Here is a 17935-nt window from a genome sequence, read left to right as displayed (position 1 = left end):
TAATTATACAGTACAGCATATTCTCTTCTGACACCAGCTCATTGCTGTTTCTGTGCTGTATTTTTTTTTAAGAATGGTATTTACTGGGGAAAACAGCGACCTCCTTGGGTGATTTCGAAGAGCTGCAGCCTAGAAATAGCGCTCAAGGGAGGGTATTTGTAGGAGAAGCAGGTTTTTAGGAGTAACATCTTTTACTTTTTATCTTTTTTTTCAATTAAATCAGATGGTTGAAAAGCAACATGTCTGACCTAAGGTTTTTTTGTTTTGTTTTGTTTTTTCTTTTTCTTTTTTGAGATTAGTACCATGCCCTATTCAATTCTGTTTGTGGAAAGGAAAGTAGGCATTCAAGTGAAACTACAGGACTAAGAACTCCAAGTTAGTTTGGACCATGACCTTAAGGGTCAGTCAGTGATGCAAATTACCCATGTAATTTCAGAATAAGAAGAATATTAGCCTCCTTTACTTTCTTTCATAACCCTTATTCTCATTATGAATCTTCCTACAAAAAAATAGCTTATTTAGACCACCATTCCATTTACATCTCAAACTTCATTCAATATTTTTCATTGCCTCCTTGCTTGTCACATCTCCTAGGCTCTTGTTTCGTGTTTGTATTTTCATTCTACAAAGAAAATGCACTTTAAATATTTCTCTCAGCTCTTGTTCTCTGAATGTTTCCTGTCTTTGCTGTCCTACACCCCTTGACTCCCTGTCAGAGTAACCACTTAACTTGTAAGACTTCCTCTTAGTCTCTTGTATCCTCCCAAAAGCACATCTAAAACTTGTAATTCAGGTTTTTATCCCCTTAGAGATGTTAAGAGGGAAAGTAGACTTTTCATTATTTTTAAATACCAATTTGAAGAACCAACCAGACATATGTGAAGTATCACTAACCAGCACCTGTTTTCTCTCTATTCCAACTCCTCTTTCCTTCATTTAGGCAATCTGTTTAGCTCTCTAGGCTAAGAACCTCTTCTCCTGCCAAGATTGTTCAAGCAAACTCAAGGTTGCTATAGCAATTAATAATCATTTTTGTTTTAGGTTACAGAAACCAAACTAAAAGAGTGGAGGCACCAGGAGGAGGTGGCAACAAAGAAGTCACAGTTAGAGAAAATGCAAGAACGTATTTAGTAGTAGGGGGATTATCAGAGAAAGCCTCCGCAGTTCCAGAAGAGACAGAGAAACAAGATGGAGCAGGTAGCCTATAAAAAGGCTAATGCTTATTTAAACAGCACAGAATTCATCTGAAAAGATTATTTCAACTAGACTTAGTTCATCTCTGCCATGCAATTCCTGACACAAAGTCCCAAACATTAACTCTGTTGTACCTCTATGAGAGATGGTTACAATAGTCATCTCTTATACAGTTGCCCTAGACTGAAGAGAAATTCCACAACCTAGCTTTGATGTAACAGCACAAGGTGTTAGCAGCAATAACATCAATGCTATATTTGTTCATTTCTTGACATTTTCAGTATATTTGATATCTCCTCTGAAAGCCCAACACTGCGTAGTTGAAGAAAGATCCTATTTCTAAAATATATTTGCAGAGAAAGTCTTGAAAAATAATAAATGCTAGAAAAAGATCACAATTTAAGACAAATATGTTTTTAAAGATTAAATACTTGTGATATCACTATACCAACATTATTTTCTATTTATAATTGATGAAAAAATATTTCCTAAATAGGAAATATGAGATTAACCATCAGGAGATGGTGATCTGTTTGATGGTTTTTTTAAAAAGGCAGACAATTGCTGACAAAGAAGGAGCACTGAAGTCATGCCAGCAGCTGATGGTGATAGCAGAACATTTCAAGTATGAAAGAATAAACCTAGAGGAGAAGAACATGAGACTTGAGGCTAAGGAACAAGAAAAAAATAAGGAAAACACTAGACTAGCTGTGAAGAAAGCCAGAGACAAGCACAATTTTCACTCAGGTGAATAGCCATTATATAGAAATTGAAGTTATTTTTTTCCCTTAGTAATAACAACATCTATATGCTTAGTGTCAATCTATACAAGAATACTTACATAATCAGGACTCCCATTAGTGCAGTCCGCCTTGAAGAGCTGCATTAGGACTTAAGCTACCTTCAGTTCAAGATGCATTGAAGTTCTTTTGCTATTTAATCAGTTTTCCACCATTTCTCCAAATACCAGCAGCAATTCAAGTACATCTTATGCTCTAAAGCAGTTCAAAGATGCAGATCTGTTTACGCTACAGAAAGAAGCACAACTAGGTTTCCACACATACATGAAATTACAGTTACCTTTATGTAGTCCATCAGAACAGACTTCAGCACAGCATGCTTCCAGAGCTCATTTCTATGAGCACCTCAACACAGGGAGTTTGTACATTGCATACCAAAACACTGCAAACAGCACAGAACTCTTCAAGGGATGAAAGGATTCATCATGACTGCAGCTGAGCAGGAATAGCTATTTGTTTGCTCTACCCATCTTGTTGTGACATGAAAACATACTGTCTCACAACAAGGTATAAGCATAAGCAAAAATTTTCTTTCCCAGCCTGTTTCAAAGCTTGCTCAAAGCCAGCTCCTGGGTAGGTCCAGGCTCCTGTCCAGGTTGTGCCTCAAAAGGCAGTGTTACATACTGGCATAAAGCACCAGTTAGACAGCCATGAGCCTACTGAGTTCACAGGTTTCAAGTCAAAACATCAGCTTTCTAACCTGAGGATGTCTGACTTGTGTTTTCAGTCCATTTTATTAACAGTTTGCAGGCAAAGAGGAGACTCCGAACATCTGCAATTGTAACAAGCGCTGCTAATAGAAGCTACTGGACTAGAACACTAGATACTTCTCATCCATAGGTGTTTTGTTATTTTCAGCTACTCAAAAAGCTAGGTCTGAAAAACCACACAGAAGAATAAATAAATACTTGGTATGGGTCATTGCAGTGAGCTCTTCCAGCTAAAGGTTCCAACCTCATTCAAAAGAGAACGAATGTTTTTTTCTTTACCAAATTGGTCCTATTCTCATTCCCAAAGCTATTTTCCCAGACTGCCACTACAGTCTGTATATACATCACATTGATAGGAAGTAAAAGCATTCACGTTTTATCAGCCAGTGAAAATTAGCCTAAAATTAAGACAGACCATGATAACCTTTATAACCTCTTGAGGTGCCAGAATACATTTTGCTTATCTTCTGCAGCTTCACCACAGATTCTTTGGCCCACTTCAGTAGAAAGAAGAAACAAAAATAGAATTGTCTTTTTACAAAAGGTATGAAGACCTTATTGCTGACTTCTGGAAGAAACACCCAAATCAATCAACTGATGTGTTATTGTTTCAGAAAAGGCAAATTTTCAGTATCAACAGTAAGATAAACTATAGCAAGACAAGAACTTTTCTTTGCCAGTCATCTTATATTCTGCTTGACTAATATCTAGTGAAAGAAAAGGACATTTGCAGATCCAAATTGTATTGTTGTTTCTGTAGAGTCTCCTGCAAACAAGAGTAATCAACTCCTGTGATCTCCCTAAGCTGAAGCTTAACTTCACTTGAATTTAACATGCATCAAGCATACGTTCTAAAGGCAAGACAAAGACACTTGTCTTCTAACTACTTCCAACTTGCACAGTCCCTATAGTTCTTTGTACAATGACTCAGAAGCCGATCATCTCATTTGTGAAAACTTACCAGCACATCGTTAGTTCAAAAGCGCATATGGAAGACCCCCCAGTCAGCACAGATACTTAAGTACCATATTCTCAAAAATAATCCTAATTCAAAGTAGGAAAAGCTAAAAATTTTAATAAATAGGTGTAGAGCTTCTAAATATAGAATTAATTAAAATTTGCAACAGGCTTCAAGTCAGTAGACATTCTAACTGAAGTCCATAAGCCTGCAAGCATTTAAGCATTTAACTTCAAAATCTCATTTTCTCAAATTTACAATTATGTACATATAAATATATTTAAGAAAATATACAAGTATTTTAAGCATATTAGCTTTAAAGACCTCCACATGGAACCTGATATTTTATACAGCACTTATCAATGCAGTCTTTATACAGTATGATAATGAATATCAAGTACATTAACTCATAATTAGAAATATTTAAATTGCCTTAATATTTGAAGTGAATAGCCTCTACACCTTCCTGCTGTGAAGATTGTTTCTTTTTCCAACATTCACCACTTTTCTAAACAATAACAGCCAAAAACCACTGAGCAGGAGCAGCTATCAACAGCTGATCTGAGCTTTTCTAATTAACAGGTAAGCACAACAATGAAGAGGATGCCAAATTTCACAAGCAGGAAGAGATCTTTTCTATTTTTCTCCAACATACAAAGGAGACTGATTTCCTGTCATGAGCTTCAAATCTATGAATGGTTTAGAAAGAGCATTTCTAAATTACTTGATCCAAAGAAATCAAAGAAGAAAAACCAAGTCTTCATCCTCTCAACTTCAAAATTTATGGTTTATTTCGAAGTACAACTTCCAAAAAATGAAGTTCCTTAAAATTGTACCAATGCATATGTAGCTTGTTTATCCTCAATTTCACATGAAGTACTAATCTTTAGTCAGAGTACTATTTCCCTATTATTACTGCTCCATGAACAGTTACAACTGTACAGACATTGCCTTAGATCCTTGATGCTTGATAGCAGATCAAAAGGAAGTCATTTTGCCAGTGGTACCATGTCTACTCTATAAACAGACATGTTTCAGGAGAATGTTACGCAACAGAAAAAAAACACCTTAGCCTTGAGCTTCATTCCACTGAAGCTGAAATCGCATTTGTCAGGAAGCTCTCCTCCATATCATCTGGTGAGGCAGTGCTTCAAAACTAGAAAACTGATATGGAAGAGCATGTAAAACAGACTCGAAAGAGTAAAGTGAACAGGAGGAATGAAAGAAAGCTGATGCAGCAACAGTACAAGCATCAAACACAGGGGAACTGGATTCTTTTTTCATCTCCACCTTCAGTTTCCTGAGTGACCTCAGTAAATCACTGTCACCGTGCCTGTGTTCCTAATTTGCAGAAGTGGGATAATGAGAACTTGTCTACTAACAAGAGCATTAAAAAAAAATTAAATTAGAGATGATCTGATAGTAATCACAAGGCTGTTTTATTTCTGGTATTCTGAAGTGGGTACTTTTATTGTTCTCAAAAAGCAACTGGAGCTAAATCCAAAGAAGCCACGTTGTTCTACATCACAGTGGGAAGAACTGCATTACAGAGAATACTTGAAGATTGAAGTTCCATATTCTAACATTTATTAATCAAAAGTTTTAATCTTTTAAAAAATTTCAGTGCCACTATGCATACAAAAGTATTAGTAAATTAAAAAAAAAAAGAAATCGGACAATCCACAAGAAGGAAAGTTCCTGTACAGCAAGAGCCACAAAAACATGGACAGCTCATCTGCAATTTCTTCCAGCACTAAAATGCTTTTAAATTAATCTGTCAATCATAAACGAACTTGATTTACAAAACCAAGAACAAATCCTATCCATCTGCTGAAAAGCTGAAGCAGGGACAACGCAGAAATCTTGGCTATCCTGCCCTGCTTATAAGCTTCCACCTGAGCTTTCACACCCAAAGGTTACCAAGACTATTTGGAACCTACAGCTAGCTACAACATGAAGATGACCCTCAAGAGCTGAAGCGTCTTGACATTCCCATGTCATCCATCATAGATAGATCACTCATTAGTACCATAATCATAAGAAATGTAGATATTAAACCTTTGTATTTTCTTCCAAGTTGCATTTTCAGTCTAACTTTTGTGCATAAAGTGAAGCAGTATGTAACTATGTGAACATTCTCTAACAGGATAAGAAACAGCTAGTAGTCTTAAAGAGTCACCTGCTATCCAAACCAGTAAGTATATTGCTTATGCGAATAAAAAAAAGTAAATAGTTTTATACAAGGTATGTTTACAGACCACAACTTTTTTTCTGCCTTCTATGTAGAGGCACTAGAAAGGAAAGCCCCAGTTATCTCCTTTCACGTTTTTGTTCATTTCCAAACATTTGAAAAGAAAATGCAAATTGTTTATAAAATCGTTTTTCTTGTTTATTTTAAATGAAGCTGGTACAGACAATGTCCATTCAAAACCCATGTCCCAGGCCAAAAGGTACAAACAAGAGCGTCAAAGTAACACCAGTTGCCTGCTGTGAACATTCTTGCATGAATACCTGCGTGTACTAATTGCTATATGAAGTTAAAATGCTTCTGGGCTCTTCTGGCAAGATTTAAGAATCATTAGGGTTTTCAATTCTATGTCTTCAGCAAAGCCATCTCTGGAGCAAGGTACAGATGACAACGGTTCTAGCCTTTCATTTCAAACTCTGATCTTCTTCGTTGGGCCATCAGCACAATTTAAGCAAAATAGCTGAGTTATGGATACATGATTTCTCCACAGTTTAGTTCTGAAAAACTTCATCTCGCACTGAAAGTTATAGTCCAGGAGTGAAACAGTCACACATCAAAACTTCAGGGCAGATATGGAAGTCATTAAGAACACTCGCCCACCTGGCAGATCTTACAACCTTCGTGCCTGAAATGCACGAACCTAGTGAACATACAAATGCATGTGTGTACATGTATTTCTAAAGGGGAGGGCGGAAGGGAAAAGGAGAGCAGGGCTGCAGCTGGATCACAGAAGTTCAGCACAATGAAAACAGAAACAATAGTGTATAATGAGCACGAGAATTTAAAATACCAGACGCTTGAAAATAAACTCCCAGAGATGGGGTGCCAGTTTCAATTCAGTGTTGAACACCACATTACAAAAGAACTATTATTTAAAAATAAAAAAGGATTAAGGGGAAATAAAACAAACAGAAGGATCTAAACTGTTGAGTGACCCCCCGTCTGTTCCTGATAAACTTCAATCACATCTTCCTCCTCCATCCCCAGCTGTGAGAACAGAGAAAAAACAGCACAATTGTTATAAATCTGGTGCACTGAATTCAGAGCAGGTCCTAGAAAAGCTATCTGATGCTTTGTTCTCCTGTTCCATAATTTTTCAAAGGACAAAGGGGTGAAAAAATTTTCAATACCTCACTAGCCAACACTCACAATCTTAAGTATTTTTTCTTCCATCATATACATTTCAGCACATCCCAGTCAAAGCAATAAAATTATCTGTGAAGTCTAAATCCACTTGTGAAGCAGTACACATCAGTTTGGGAATTACTAGCTTTACTTTCCTCTGAACTCCTTCTCGGGCAACAGATGCACAGGAATGTAACTACCAACACTGTGAATGCATCTGCTGTATAGCCATATGGATTATATATTGCATGCTGCTAAGCATGATATTGCTAAGACCTACAGCTTGCAACTCAAAGCCTGTTCACAGCTGTTGTCTCAAACAAAGTAACTTGCTCATTGTGGAATTCAACAAGTTTGATTTTTTTTCTAGAAAGTCATCATTATATCTCAATGTTTCTTCCTGCTTTATTGTAACAATTGGTGGAAGTCACTGTACAGCAGAAGTAATCTGTTTGCTGTTTATTTACACTTTCATCTAATAAATGTGAACAAAATACATGTTTGTTTCAAATCCAAGCTGAAGATCTAGTTCAACAATTGATCGGTTCCCTAAAATTTTTTTCCACTGATGAGTACATCTTTCTCCTGAGGGAAAATTACATGTGAAGGTCCAATCAGTCTTTTTTCTAACCTATGTACCAACCTTATTAAAAACTACAGTCAGACAAGTACAGCCAGACTACATTTAGTCAGATATATTCTAAGAGATTGGCTATATTTAAAGAAATAAATCAGGTTAGCGTAGCAGAATAGATAAACTAACAAATTCTGTACTTAGTTTCTCCACTGAATGCTGTATGCAACACTCTTTGAAAAGAAACTCACCTCCTTGGGGGTATGATTATCAGTAATTCTCTGACCCTCGAAGAGAAACCTGAGTGAGTTCATTGGAACACCCTTAAAAACAGAAATGCGTAAGAAAAACTCAACTGAGATGTACACATTGATAATACATTTTTAATAAAAACAACACACATGTAAGTCAAAAAAGAAAGTGTAGGTTCTTGTTACACAGAGAGCTCAGCTATCCTGTTGCTTCCAAGTAAGCTACCAAGTGTCTCAGGGGGAAAAATGGCGCTGAACTGCATAGTTCCTCCAAAGCTACAGTAAAGTTCTTCTAGCTCAAGAACTGGGAAACTTCCTTAGCATTTCCCCCCCCACCTCCTCTAAAGTTCCAACTATATTCTCTCTCCCAAGACATTACATGCAGTCGTCTTCTGAACCATTTATCAGCCTTATTAAAGACTACCATAACATATAGAACGTGTGTACTTCAGGAACTCCTAGTCTTGCTTTCATAATCTTATATCACTGTAAGAAAGAATGGTATTCCTTACAGTTACAAGCTCTGTAAAAGCTCTACACTGTGAAGGATAGGGAGCAGAGAACAGTGCACCCCAAGAGCAAATAAAATGAGGTCTAGTGTACAGTTACAGTTACTCTGTTAAACTCAGTACCACACTTCACCTTTGCAACTAAGACAAACATCTAACCTTTTCCTTTTCTTTCATATCCATTATCAGCAAAGTAAGTGCAAGTGAAATATGAACTGTTTAGTGCATCAATTACGTCTCAGAAATATTGCTTGCAAGTTATTAGGCAGAACAACTCATAAGTAGGAAAAGCTTTCCACCATGTTCCAACAACCCCTCTGGTCAACTTGGAAGAAATGCTTGATGTCCCTCTAGAAAAGAAAGATTATCTGACACCAAAACCAGCATTGACTACTGATGAAGGAAGTGGGACTCTCCAGAATTCAGCCAGGAGACGAATATAGTTCTGTCTACTAAACATGATTTCTTAGAAAAAAATCTGCACAAGCATTTCCAACAGTGAATACAACTAACGGCATGAATGATTTCCAGGATCTGCTTTTAAGTTTTCTGATGAATCCCAATTTTAATCAATTTTTCATTTTGGCTACAAGGCTATCTGTCGTTTAACCTTTTCTCTCCTTCTCTAGTAGGATAGTAGGCCATATAGTAACATTAGCGTACAAAAACACAGAAAATCTACTGCATCATAGTATAAAAAAGGCATTTCTACAGAACTGGCCATACTTTGATGCAAATTGAGCTCATCACTAAAAAGTTTTTTTTTTTTTAATTTAATAATTTTATCTACTGAATTGAACTTCAATGCAATTGCTCAAGAAAAGGCCACATAAGGCATCTGTCCCCAAAGCTAGGAGTGAAGTAGGCCATGGCCACTAGAAATAGCATCACTGAATCCACAGTATCTGCCACAGAATCTGGAAGTGAACATATATTTCCTGTCCTGGAACAGTAGTTACTATTTACCTGTATCAACCATTAATACTGCATATTTCTCTAGGTTAGGGAATAATAGCTAGCGTGAATTTATTACCATACTTTTGACAGTAACAATGTCTAAGGCTGCCCTCATCCCAAGCTGCAGTATTCTATTTCAAGGGAATTTGGATCCAGAAGATTTTACAGTAACTATAAATGCAAGTGTGGACATTTTAAAAGATCACTTCTACACCTTCTGAACAGCCACTATATATCCAGTGTCATTATTTCACAAACCTGTCTTTGACAGTATGATTCTTTGAGTTTCTTGAGGTGTGTTGTCATTTTCACCTTGAAGTGAATTTCACTGCTGTCCTAAGAACAGAAAAGAAAAAAAAAAGATTATTTTAGTAACTGCTTACTTTTTCTATGCTCATTTTAAGAGCTTCATTAAGAAAGTCTTACAGAAAAAGTAGCACAGAATATTAGTTAACTATCACTGGGCATAATTTAGTGACTGCTAAATCATCTTAGGAGGTTCATCTTATGCACTTACATTCATCACTTTCGCAGGAAGCCCTGTTTTAAAACAGATGGCACAGTATAGCCTTCGGCTCACTATGGACATTCTTGGATTCAGAAGTATTAAATACCATACTCAGCTCAGTCTGTACTCCATCTTTAACCAGCTGACATACTTACAAAATACAAACATACATGTGCAGGGGACTTCTGCTCTAAGATTCCACGAGACAAGTTAAAGCTTGTATTTCAAAATATATGCAAAACCTTGTTCAAATAGAGCAATCATCTGGAACTTAGGATACAGGCTGACTTGGCAACATAACATCAACCTAAAGCAAAATCTCAGCTCTCATTATTCTGTAGTCCTTCCTACAAGCAATAAGGTACAAATCACTGCACTTGTGAAAAGGGCTACAGATAAAGCAGATCACAAAAGGTTCTGCGCAAACAGAACATGGGTCACACAGCTTTTGAATGTGCTCTCATCATAGCAGATTAAACCAGCAAGATTTGAGTGTATGTTAGCACCAGTTAAAATCATGTCTCCAGTAAAAAGCAATTGCACTAATATTCCAACAAATGAATTACATCAAATGAATGAATGGTTCTTTGTGGAGAAGAACTTCTGTTCAAAAATAATTTAGATATCTATTTAAACAATACAAATTCAGACTTACAATCCACTACCAACAAGTCAGTCAACAGAATCCTCTTCCTATTCTTATCCTAGGGTTGATCTCATGCTTGGTGTATACAAAATCCAAAGACCCAAATTTAAGAGTACACTAACACACTGCTGACAATTAGTAAATAGTTTATTTGGGGTCTGGAGGAGAAGACTCACATCAAAGAACTTACAGTATCAACACTGTCCCATTCATTTAAATAGTTTAAAAATTCACATCATCTCCCAGATATCCATTATCTAAAAACTCACCTGCCCAATGACTTTGAGTTTAATGTATTCCCCCTCTTTCTTATCTCCTAAGTCCTCAGCTGAAGGCTTTGCTTCCTGCAAGAAAAGCATTAAAAAAAACTTACGATTGAAGTCCAACACTTATTTTCACTAGACAGTATGATGCCAGTTATCCTCATCATATTAAATTCTATTCACTATTCAAAGTATCTTATTTCTTCCTCTCTGCATGAAAATAGTAGCAATGCTACTACAATAGGTCAATAGTTTATCTGTCTACGTGTGAGAAGCAAATGATGAAAGAAACACAATGAAAAACAAAAGAAGGATCGCTGGGGAGCACTGGAACAGGCTTCCCAGGGAGGTGGTTGAATCACCATCCCTGGATGTGTTTAAAAACCATTTGGATGTGGTTCTCAGGGACATGAATTAGCTGAGGGTTGCTACAGTTAGGGTAGTGAGTTGCAGTTAGACTTGATGACCTTGAGGTCTTTTCCAACCTGAGCAATTCTTTAATTCTATGATTTAAAAATATATGACAGATGAAAAAACCTGGGAGATATGATTTTATACCACTAACTCAAGTATACCAAGAGACTCAGATACTTGACAAAAAAAGGACAGCACAAGTAAACAAATACTTACAACTCCCCACCAGTGTAAAGGCAGTGAATCACACAACACTTTCCAATCTTTCTACTGCATCAACAGCAGTTACTACTTTCAAAAGGACAGTAAGCTATCTTCTTCTGTGACTACAAAACAACATTGGTTAAAAGCTTCCTTCTAGTATGTTTGTTACAAGACTAATTCTTAAAAATTCAAGTTGTACTTCTAAGAACTACGTTGTTTTGGTATCTCTCCAGGATAAGAATGAATTGTACAGAAAACTTTGACTCAACATTTCAAGCACTAAAGCTCTTCAACTTAAGTGCTATATTCTATAAAGCATGAATTGGGGACATCAAAGTTCTCATGTTAACTGCTGATAAATAAAGCAAGCCAAAAATCAGGCAGTATTAACCCTATCTCTTGCCTGCCGCTACACATTTGGATCAGGGCTTCAGTTAAGTTCCATTACAACAAGGGATCCTATACAGACACCATCACAGGTCCAGATGGTACTCAATCAAAAAGTCTTCCCAAGTAATCAGAAATACGGACTTCCTGCTGATTGTGTTTCATCTTCCTTTTTCATTCCACCGCTTAGCACAGTAGACAAAATAAGTAGAATGTGTACAGGTATCTAATACATGTTTTCCCAGTCATAAAGGTGATTTTTACCAAGTACATACAAATATTCATTGTATGCTTGAACTTGAAATACTTACAACACCTACATATTAAGACCGTCCAGATAGAACCCTATCTCCATATTAAAATGGTAGATAAACCTTTCTGAGCATCTCCCCTCCCCACCCTCCTACCAGTCTCCCAGAAGTTAAACAAGCACAACTACGTACTTGTCCAGTGAGAGGTGTCCCTGCCTATAGCAGGGGGGTTGGAACTAGATGATCTTAGAGGTCCCTTCCAATCCAAACCGTTCTATGACTTTATGATAATAAGTTGAAAAAGGGGAGGAAGTCTGCAACTACCTCCCCTACGCGCACTACTCAATCTGGAAGAAAGGAAGAGGAAGTGCTCTTTGTGTAATTTTGAATACTGCCTCAAGTCCAATCCATTCAATTTTTGCGGCATCAAAATCCATAGACTCTACCTGGTCTGATATTCACCCGTGGCCAATCTAGACAACTGGGATTGCTATATCACCCTCAAAGACCAAATAAAAAATTAACCCCAAGCCTTCCAGAAACTGGATGCTCTCAAGTCTCCAAGCAAGTAATTTTGGACACGTGAAAGGAGTCTTTACCAGTAACAGTCTCAGCAAACAAGCTTCCCACCTAAGTTTTTCCTCTCTAACATAGCTGAATTCTAATCTCATGGACTATTTGCAGGAATAAAAATATGCTGGCTTTCACTCCTGACTCACAGAATGAAAATGAGAACCAAGACCTGTCCTGACTGCTTGCACAAACAGCATTTTTATTGCCTACATGCAGGATTACTAGCCTCAAGGAAACAAAATGTTTCAGTTCTCTACAGATGCAAAGTACATAACAAATTTCTCCTGTTTGTAGGAGAACTTAAAACATCCAGTCCTTTCAAAGGATCAGATCAGTCTTTGTCTTAGTTTACTTCTGCATAAGAACTGAATTGCACAGCAGCACATTATCACAGAAGTAGTATTTGTACCTGTTCAAACACTTCATTGTAACATTTACCTACTTAGCTCCTATAAACAAATCATCCTGTAAAAGGTATGACAAAATGTTATTACTACTGTAACAGCACCTCTGGCCAATACAGCTGGAAATCAATGATTCCTAAGTCATTTGTTTTCTGCTCACAGGAAAAGATGACTCAAGTACTAAAATCTAATAGGGAAAGCTGCAAGCAGTAGAGAAAGCAGGAATTAGAAAGAGGGAACTAGAGTCCTAAAACACCATACCAGATGCTTGTTTAAAGCCCAAGCAACTTATCACCCACAAAAAATCAGTGCTGAGACAGAACTTCAGGAAAAGAGAAACAGGGTCAAACCTATGTTGACAAAAATAAAAATAATAATAAATAAATAAAACAATGCAAAAGGTTTGAAATCAATACAACAAGACTTTCCAAGCCTAAAACACCTCTCTGCATTTTGTCAGTGCTAACTACACTGCTATTCAATGCCAAATGGTAAAGCCCAGCAGAAAACCTCTTAAGAACAAATAAAGCAAGGAGATTGCAAGTTTGTAAACAACTAGCATTTACTAACAAAACCCTGGATCACCAACCCACCAGCTATCCCCCAGACTTTCACTTGCACTGTGAACAGGAATGGTGTTACTCTTCCAACATGAAATTCTACATTAAAAGATAAAAGAAAAATAACCACACAAACAAAAGAAGAATACCCCAATTCTAACTTTCCATTAGATCTCTGAAGTTTTAAAGACTTTTTTTCCGTAGTCAAATCTATTTCACCTACAACTAGGTCATAACACAGTTAAACATAGCCAAAAACACAGTCAAACCCTTTTCACCTAAAGAGCACAAAGTGAGGCCCCTAGTACTGTCTCACATTTATGTCAACTCTGAATTCATGACCTTAAAGCACCCAAAGCTTCTTGGAAGAAATGCACTAAGTGTGCCAGGTATTTGCTGCTGTAGCAAACAGAACCACAAAACAAGCATTGTAAGGTTGCGTATTACAAATTTCCTCCTCCAGTTTTCTCAAGTGCTCAGACTTTACCGTCTAAACATACCCAGATACTTCCAGGTTTTTTTAAATCAAAATTACAGAATGCATACAATTGCACTACACTTCATAATCCAGCCAATGAACTCTTGACATTTGCTACAGGAGTGAGAGAACGTATAAAATTGTGCCATAGCATTCTATTTGTGGTCCAGGAAGAGACAAACACTTGCATTCAACTAGAGCAAAAACAACCCAAGATTCTTCAGAGAAGGGAACAATTTTTCTCTTCTGCTTGGATCCCACCAAGCAACCACGTGCTTTTTGCAGTTTGCCCACCTTACAGTAACTCTTATGATAAGAAAGTACCTCTCTCCTTGGGAATAAAATAACTAAATCAAGCATACTTCTTGATTTATACTAGAAGGATGGGTCAAAATCATAACTATTGCCAAATGGCATCCATCCTCTTAACAACTTAATTTCAGAGCCACAAGGAAGACACTGCAAGCAATGTCCAATTTCAGGCTGTAGCAATTGAACAGATCAGTACAATGAGAAAGGCATTATTACAGAGGTGAAATGCTACAACGGAAGGGAAGAAGATTCCAGGCTCACAGGGGAAAGCTTCACCAAGGAGGGATCTCCAGATCCCCAGTGTCAGTCAGCCCTTCTATGAGGTCTAAGAGAGGTGCAGCCAGGCTCCACCTCTTCCTGTCACACAGCTGAATTGCCTTCACCTGTGCTCCCAGGGCTGACCAGGTCCATTCCCCATGTGCTCAGAGATTCAGGCTGTGACTCCACGATTCCCATACACACAAGCAAATTATTCTAGTTGATATTACTTCAACTGATTACTTTGATAAACAAGGGAATAAGGACTACAGCTCTGCACATTGTATAGTTATTTAGGCAGCTGTTAAGTTCTTGCTGCAGTCTCCCCAATACAGAGACATGTAAATGATAATACTTAGCTTAACTATTTTCAATAAATCAACGTGGGCTGTTATTCAAAGACCAAAAAGGTGATCCCATACAGTAAATTTTACATACTTCAAGCAGTTCCAAACACGTATGTGCTTTAGCAGGACTGGGCTGGAGAAGGAATTACTTAATGAAAGCTGCTATGTGTTAAAACACGCCTTAATTCACAAATGCAGCGCACTACAGAATGGGTCACGTGAATTAACAGCCTACAAAATCTAGTTCAGAATTTGTGCTTGCTTTCTACACAGCCACTTTCCTGCAGTTCCCTGCACTGAAGACGTGCCCTAATCGGTGCCAGCAACAGCTGCACTCACAGAGCGCCTCACCAACACAGCTGCACGGGGCTGAAAAGCAGCGGGTGACCACCAGCACGTACAGCAATAATTTCTATTCACAACCTATGGAGGCTATTCTGCACAGCAGATACAGCATATCAAGTTTTGAATATCTGTAATTCCCTGGCTGGCACTGGTACTGCTCTTGACTTCACAGCATCGCAAGAAACATTTGTAGATACTAACATTGATTTTTCAGAATCCAAATGATCGTGACAAAGTTAGAAAACACTGCCATATGAAAGTACTATAAATGATCAAGTCAAACAGTGCACGGATTGGAACTGGAACGCTGTTGTAACTTCCAGCCAGCAGGTCACACAGCATAACGCGACGGATGCGAGCAAAGGGCTCTGCGTGTGCCTGCCGAGCGAGCCAAGAACTTGCCGTACAAGGAACTATTGAAGTCCCCGGCTGACGGTCAGAACTGACAACATCACGGCGCACCAGCGGAGGCAGGACAGGGTCTGGGTGAAGGACCGGATGTTTAATACGTGCAAACAACGCTGAAGCGGGCAAGTCAGAGTTCACCCCCCCTTCTCCCCTTCGCGTTCCTAAGGCAGCCGGGGGCCCCGGCCCAACCCGCGGAGAGCCCGCTCCGTGGAGCGGCATCCTACCGCACCGCCGGGCAACGGCAACGAAAGGAAAGCAGCGCCGCCCCCCTCCCCGAGCCGCCCACCCCCGCCAGCAGCGCGCCCCGGGGCCGCCCCGCTCCCAGTGCCCCGAGCGGGGCGGGATGGAGGGATTCACCCCCAGCGGGGAGGGGAGCGGAGCCGGAGGCAGAGTTCGACCGAGGCGTGAGGCGTTCCCCCCCCCCCAAACACACGCACACACACCGCGCTCCCCGACGGGACACCCCCGCCCCGCCGTCTGCAGGGGGCGGCCGGGGGAGGGGGGTGGCGGAGGGAGCGGCTCCCGCCTCGCGCCCGGGCCGCGGTGGCTTCGTAGCGCCGCTCCCCCCCGCGGCCGCCGCTCCCCGCGTACCTGGTCCGACATGGCTGGGCGCGGGGCGGGCGGCGGGCTCGGCTGGGCCGCTGCGGGGCTCGGCTCCTTTCTCTGCCCGCAGCGCAAACACAGGCCGCGGCGCGGGCGGGATTTCCTGTGCGCCTGAGCTCACTTCCCGCCGCCGGCTCCTCCCCGCCCGAGCGGGGCTCGGCTCTGCCCGCCCCGGCTCGCTCCGTGTCGGCGTGCGGAGCCCGGCACCACGCGTAGGCCCGCAGCAGAGGAGCTCATCCCGCGAGCCGGGCGGCGGGGCGGGCGCGTCACTCAGTAACGCTCCCGACCCCCCTCCCCCAAATCGGCTTCAAAACAACGCACGGCACCAACAATAGAACGCGTCTCACCCTGCGCGCCGTTGCTACTCACGAGCGAAAGCACAGCTCTACATGCAGAAGGGTAGCCGTGCGCCGGTGTGGCTCTAGCATAAAACCCGAGCGTAATTCTTAACGCTACCCATTTTCTTACACGGTTCTGCAATAAAAGCGCACGCTCGCTCGGCTGCCTGCCCCCATACAGAACAAAGGCACGGCTCTGACACGTGCACGGCCGCACACACCGCGCTGACTCTCGCCGCTCCGCCTCGTTAAGGAAGTCACAGCCCCAGGGCACGAGCTGCGTTAGCGCTGCGTCTGCGGAACCGCTCCTCGACCTGCGAGAAAGATGCCAACGCATCAGCGAGCACACGCTCCTCTTCTTTAGCTGCGTAAATTCAACATACTGTATATTCACAGTTAAAACACTACCACACTGCTTTAAAGAACACAGCATGCACATGTAAGGCTCTTCTCAGAACGCTTGAAGCCATCGCTGCTGCAATCACCCGGGAATTAAACGAGACTATTATGGGAAGTGTTATAACTTCCCTGATTCCCCCCTGCAACTAAGCTCAGTCACCTGCAGTCGGTGAGCTGCCCTCCATCCCCTCAGGTTGAGGTGTAACTCTGTACTCGAGGCCATGGATGCAGCCGAGCAGAGAAGGGCCGCAGCGCCCCTGCTCAGAATCAGTGGCCCATCTCCTCTGAGAAGCCTCTAACCTACCAAACCCAGGTTTTTTAATGTCAAATACAACCAGTTGGCTCTTAACGCTGGCACAGCTGCTTGGGAGCAGGTCGTGCTGGCAGAAAGGGTGAATATAACATTCAAACGAGATCCTGGGCCATCAGCACTGAAACCAGGCTTTGAATATAGGTACATCAGTCTGACAATGGCCTTCCGAGCTGAGCACTGCTTCTTTGGTGATGCTATTAGTTACAGGGCTTACATGTTCACTGCAATATCGGAAGTAAAAAAGAATTCCCACAGAAAACAAAAACAAAAACCAGCCCTTGGGAATAACGCGAATCCCCGTATTTCGGACTGCTGGCTTCCCAGCGCACCCCTTGCACAAGGGCAGGGCAGGAAACGAAGCGCTGCTGACTCATGGGGACGATTGCGTAAAGGCAGGGAGGCACGGCAGCACCAACCAGGGCCCGACAGCGCCCCCTCCCGGCGGGCAGGGAGGGCCGTACACGCGACGGCAGCGCAGGCAACCCCGAAAGCAGCAACAGGGACTGCGCTCAGCCCACACCCACCGCGCAGTCATAGCACAGCCCATTAGGCCGCTGCTTATAGGCGGAAACTTGCACAGCGCGACAGCCAGACTTCC

At 40.8% G+C, this 17935-nt stretch overlaps 1 protein-coding gene across 2 annotated transcripts; it reads right to left on the bottom strand.

Moving 5' to 3' along the window:
• Positions 1 to 6026: 6026 nt before the first annotated feature.
• SUMO1 (small ubiquitin like modifier 1) lies at positions 6027 to 17909 on the bottom strand. 2 transcript variants are annotated; one of them, XM_031601245.2, is made up of 6 exons: positions 17862 to 17909; positions 16756 to 16939; positions 10750 to 10824; positions 9585 to 9662; positions 7861 to 7932; positions 6027 to 6897 (listed from the first exon to the last, which is right to left on the bottom strand). In XM_031601245.2, exons 1-6 carry the CDS (start codon positions 17882 to 17884, stop codon positions 6829 to 6831), a joined length of 501 nt encoding a protein of 166 aa, XP_031457105.2. In that variant the 5' UTR covers positions 17885 to 17909; the 3' UTR covers positions 6027 to 6828. The 2 variants fall into 2 exon arrangements, with proteins under 2 accessions (XP_031457105.2, XP_031457106.1); XM_031601246.2 differs by lacking the exons at positions 16756 to 16939; positions 17862 to 17909 and adding an exon at positions 16276 to 16433.
• Positions 17910 to 17935: the final 26 nt, after the last annotated feature.

The sequence above is a fragment of the Phasianus colchicus genome, chromosome 7, assembly GCF_987193195.1.
Source record: "Phasianus colchicus chromosome 7, bPhaCol1.hap1.1, whole genome shotgun sequence".
Classification (NCBI taxonomy): Eukaryota; Metazoa; Chordata; class Aves; order Galliformes; family Phasianidae; genus Phasianus; species Phasianus colchicus.
Note: the sequence above shows the minus strand (reverse complement) of the source record. Positions and strands in the feature narration are given on the sequence as shown.

Excerpts from the sequence above, each read along its gene's own strand:
- SUMO1 (XM_031601245.2), bottom strand. The coding sequence starts at position 17,884 with ATGGGCTGTGCTATGACTGCGCG. Across the intron at positions 10,825-16,755 it reads CGCTTTTATTGCAGAACCGT|GAAGCAAAGCCTTCAGCTGA; the intron begins GTAAGAAAATGG and ends CTTTTCTTGCAG. Across the intron at positions 9,663-10,749 it reads AACTCAAAGTCATTGGGCAG|GACAGCAGTGAAATTCACTT; the intron begins GTGAGTTTTTAG and ends TTCTGTTCTTAG.